The sequence below is a fragment of the Prunus dulcis genome, chromosome 8 (genome assembly GCF_902201215.1).
Source record: "Prunus dulcis chromosome 8, ALMONDv2, whole genome shotgun sequence".
Classification (NCBI taxonomy): domain Eukaryota; kingdom Viridiplantae; phylum Streptophyta; class Magnoliopsida; order Rosales; family Rosaceae; genus Prunus; species Prunus dulcis.
The window spans coordinates 643,376-648,164 of NC_047657.1; the positions used below are offsets into that span (position 1 = coordinate 643,376).

The 4,789-nt window shown below is 36.7% G+C and overlaps 2 protein-coding genes across 2 annotated transcripts; both read right to left on the reverse strand.

The window, feature by feature from the left end:
- Positions 1-2,288: 2,288 nt before the first annotated feature.
- LOC117636863 lies at positions 2,289-2,963 on the reverse strand. Its single transcript, XM_034371567.1, has 3 exons — positions 2,904-2,963; positions 2,672-2,799; positions 2,289-2,529 (listed from the first exon to the last, which is right to left on the reverse strand). The coding sequence occupies exons 1-3, from the start codon at positions 2,961-2,963 to the stop codon at positions 2,412-2,414; spliced, it is 306 nt and encodes a 101-aa protein (XP_034227458.1). The 3' UTR covers positions 2,289-2,411.
- Positions 2,951-4,290, reverse strand: LOC117637824 ((+)-neomenthol dehydrogenase-like). The gene is made up of 3 exons (XM_034372849.1): positions 4,087-4,290; positions 3,758-4,004; positions 2,951-3,083 (listed from the first exon to the last, which is right to left on the reverse strand). Exons 1-3 carry the CDS (start codon positions 4,104-4,106, stop codon positions 3,051-3,053), a joined length of 300 nt encoding a protein of 99 aa, XP_034228740.1. The 5' UTR covers positions 4,107-4,290; the 3' UTR covers positions 2,951-3,050.
- Positions 4,291-4,789: the final 499 nt, after the last annotated feature.

Genomic DNA, 4,789 nt, shown 5'->3' on the forward strand with positions numbered 1-4,789 from the left:
AATAAAAAAAAAAAAAAAGTTGAACATGGAGATGGGGTTGAAAGATGAGCCAAAAGACTAGTCTTCTTTTCAAGCTTCTCGTTAATTAAAGCCCAACACTTTCTTCTGTAATTGCACTGTTTAATATTGTATTTTGAGTCGAATTCAAAGTTTCATAAGACTTGAAAAAAAAAAAAAAAAAAAAGTTTCAAAAGGCAGCTTTTCAAAATCATATTATTTTCCATAAAAAAAACTATTCGATGCTGCTGCTACTTCCCACCTACAACCCGTGCTCAGTAGCTTTTTTTTCTTGGTAAGTTTCATTAAAATTAAAATCAAGATAAGTTTCATCAATAAGAAACAGATCATTACAAATAATGGTCAATGTTAAACAATTCCTACTGCTTTTACTGCTAAAAAGTTTTTATCTTTAATTTTAATTTTATCATCAAGAGGGAGTTGTATATTGACTACACTACATGGATGGATTCATGATTTCAAATTAAAGTGAGCTAGATTTATCTTACGTAAAAGCCTTGAAGGGAGGAACATAATCAATGGAGGGTGTGCACAAATTTCCAATTGTTTTAAAAACACAAAACCTGTAAGAGCATGTACAGCACTGAGGGGTTGGCCCGGGCAAAAGGCCAAAATCAGCCCAAGTCCAGCTCCAGCGCAGCCAAAGCAGTCCGGGCAAGCTGCGGGTCCCACGAGCTCGGGCAGGCCCAAGGGCGAAAATCGACTGGGCTCGAGCCCGAGTTCAGGTGACGTCAGCACAGTAAATTCAAATTTTTTTATCGTTGGCGCGTGTAATACACGCGCCAAAGGTAAAAAAAATTTGACTTCCGTGCACCACCAACGGTAACCTGCCACGTGTTGGCACCGGGTGGCTCCGATTGGATTTTTTTCAGAAATTCTATCCTAAAAAATCCGAAAAAATTCCGAAATTTTTTTTAAAAAAATACCAAAAATGTATGTATTTTTTCCCTATAAATACCTAACCATTTTATCTACTTTCAACACCAAATCTTCATACAATTTCTTCTTCATACAATATTTTCTACTATCCACTCACATAATTCATTTTCCACACCAAATCTCCATACAAACTCATCTCCTTCCAATATTTTTTACTCTCTACTCATATTTTCCACTTTCCACACCAATTCCATACAAACTCTTCTCCTTCCAATATTTTTTACTATCCACTCACATTTTTGTACTACTTTCCATTTGTAGAAAATAAACAAATGGCATCTTCTGTCGAAATCGGAGGCTCGTGGTCAACCCAGGAAGATATTGCGTTGTGCGAGTCTTGGGTGAACATTAGTCATGACCCTATCACGGGCAATGAGATGAAGTTCCATCATATGTGGAGCAAAATTCATGGAGAATTTTGTCAAAGATCGGGTTCCATTCGGACCTAAATGGCTTTGTCTAGTAGATGGAAAATTCTAAACAAAGAGTTAGGGAAATGGAGAAATGCCTTGACAAAAGCAAAGGAGAACATTCGGAGCGGTGCGAATCTTTCCGATGAGGTAATATATTTTTAATTGCCATTTTAATCAATTTAATATTACTCATATTTTTTGTTGCACAATGTTTATTTTATTTTTGCATTTCCTAATTGGCTTTATTTATTTACATAATCAATTTTATTCTTGCATTTCAAAATAGTTTATAATTTCATACATAATCTTTATTTTTGTTTTTGCATTTTCAATTTGTCTATATTTATTTACATAATCAATTTTATTCTTGCATTTCAAAATAGTTTATAACGAGCAATGGTGCCCGCGCGATGCTGCGGGTTTTGAAATCATGTGAAATACGTATAAAGTAGTAAAAATATGCAGGGAAAATGGTAATATTTATATAAACATGGTGATGTAAATAGTGGTATCATGCTTAGTTTAGCAAGGTTAAGTTACAAAAAATAAACTAATAACATGTTTTATGTGCTACTTGTTATGTGAAAATATTGGGCATATTTTAATAGATCAAGCAGTTATAAAAACATCAAAATATGGGCAACCTTTAGTTGCTCATTGTTCAAAAGAGTTTGGGCAGGTGTTTATATATATGGTACTGGGTGGTGGAAGGGGATCTAGGTCTTGCTAGCTCTGCTGTACAGGTGGCTTACATTCTTTCTACTCCTCTGTAGAGGTTTTGACTATGTTGGCATAAATTTGGAAAATGGCAGGCGTTAGTGTATATAAGTGTATATAAATGGAAAATTTTGGGTGAGAGCAATAACTATTATGACATAATTAAGTTAAAAAAATACAATGTCCCTACTTATAGGCCAAGTCTAAGAAACTCCTCTTATTTCAAATTAAGTTTGTGACTTATTAGTTGCTCACAAAGTTCCATCTCATACATGCTCCAAGATTCGGCAACAAAAAGAACAATGAACAAATAACTAAGGATTTCTAAAAGTGACCAATGCAGTCACATACCTCATCATCTTGCTTCCCATGAGGTTCACCCCCAGCAAGGGATTCCTCTTCATGGTGATCCATCTCCCTACTTGTATTGACTGACAGAAACCTACATAACAGGGCATTGCATGGTTAATTAACACCCAAAACACCCAAGAAAAAGACCATATATTGTGAAGAACTTATTATTATTATTTTCAAAAAAACCTTGAAAAACCTAACAGAACTGCAATAAAATAAATCCAGATCACCAAATTTCTTTATTTAACTTCCAAACCACCGTAATCTCATCGGTGCAAAATTTCACTTCAGTTTCACCTTGAACGTCCTTATTGATCAGACTGTCAAACCATCTGGTAGCTACATCAATATGAGAACCCTGCAATCGATGCTCAAATAATAAGATTAAATATGTCTGTAAACTACTCAGGAAGCTTCAGCAAACTTTGTTGCACAGTTTCAAACTTAATATCAGTATCATACCTCTTCTTCCTCCTCATAATCAGTTTCTTCCGCTTCTTCTTGCTTCTTCTTGCTCCTCATTATCATCAATGCTCAATGTCTCTGGACCAGATAAAGCTTGCAGCTTACTTTCGTCACTGTCTTTTGTAGCCTGAATTAAAGCATCCATCAAATCTGGCTCCACTTCTCGCAGCATTTTTCCTTTACACAAATTGAATGCACTTTGGTAAGATAAGATCACAGAACGTATAGATGCAAGAAATGATTGGCTTAAACAGATTCAAGTTTTCTGTTACTGACATTTGACTTGACTTGTTCATGACTAACAGTTGCCAATTTGAAACTCAAAAAGAAAAAAGCACCGCTCAAACATAACAACATAGGAGTTGCCAATTTGCTACTCTGACAATCTCTTTGTTTTTACAACCATACCAACCATAAAGACCAATGCCTTTAAAAAAGCACAATAATTATGCTACTTTGCCAAACCCCTTAATTCCAGCCACGGATCTTTCTAGGGTACTTGTAAATTGTACAGAAAGGGATCATATCATATATGAAAGGATTCCAAGAAATAAAAACAGAGTGGCAGACATAGAGTTAGATTTGAAAGTAAAATCTTCCACAACTGGTAGTTTATGTGAAACTTATTTTGTTCTTCAAAAACCCTAAGACTTCTAATTATTTCAAAGATTAACTTCTTGATGACATTTATTAAGCTAGTTATCACTTGGTTTGCTATTTTTATTCTCCAATTTCATTTGCTATATGATTCCATATTTCATCTCCTTCAATTAAATCGCGTTCGGATTAAGAGTTCAATTCAAGAGACATAAACTTTTTCAAGAAACCTGCAGCTATGATCATATACATACCAAGATATCGAGTTTCCCAAACTGGGTTTTGATGAAGTCTGCCAAAGAAGCAACAGTAGCAGGGTTAGCCACATCAAGTTGATGAAAAACCACTTGACCTGAGAGGCCAGACTCTTTGAGTTTCTCAGCAGCTTCAAGACCCCTTTTCTCATCTCTGGCAGTTAAAACTACAGTGAATCCATTTGAGGCCAATTGCCTCACAGTTTCCAATCCTATGCCTTTGTTTGCCCCAGTAACAACCGCATACCTTGAAAAACAAAAACACCAAATTCATAACACAAAAATGGTAAGCAGAAACAATTAGAGCAGAAAGGACTCTAAAGTGCTACCTCTTTGTTGCTTCTGCCATTGATATATTCGAAATGGGAAGCCTTTGAACAGAAGGAAGAGGCCTTCTCTTCTGGAAAGCCTTTGGAAAAAATGAAATCTCCCAATGCCAAAGCTGCGGCTGGATTTGCAGCTCATCTCCCAACCAAAAATCGACGGCCTCCAACGCATGCCCAGCAACGAACACAAAGCTTCCATGGCTGCCCCCCAACCAGCTGGTTGCAAACGAACTGAAGGGAGGGCTCTGTCTCAGCGAACGAAACCATCTGAACGAAGGAGGAAGGGCAAAACGGGAACAAAACAAACTGTTTAGTCAAGGGCAGTTTCGCCATTTCACTGTGCACCAGAAAAAAAAAACAGAAACAGCAGAAAAAATGAGGGGCATTTCCGTCATTACACTGTGCTTAGCTACAGTGCTTAGTTGCATTGGGCTTTAGTGTATATAGAATTTCTTGCATTGTATTTTTTTTAATGCACTACCAATTATTGATTTTGAATAGATTCATACAAGCACAAATGTGGTTCGGTGCCATGGGGCAAGGGAAAAAAAGTTTTGTGCATTTCCAATGTTGGGAAATTGTCAAGGATTGTTCCAGATTCAAAATTATTCCTACCGCACCCCCGGTTGTGTTGCATGAGATGCCACTCCACGAATCGCCATCAACCGATTCGCCATTAGACTCCCCAATGGAAACGGAGTCACCA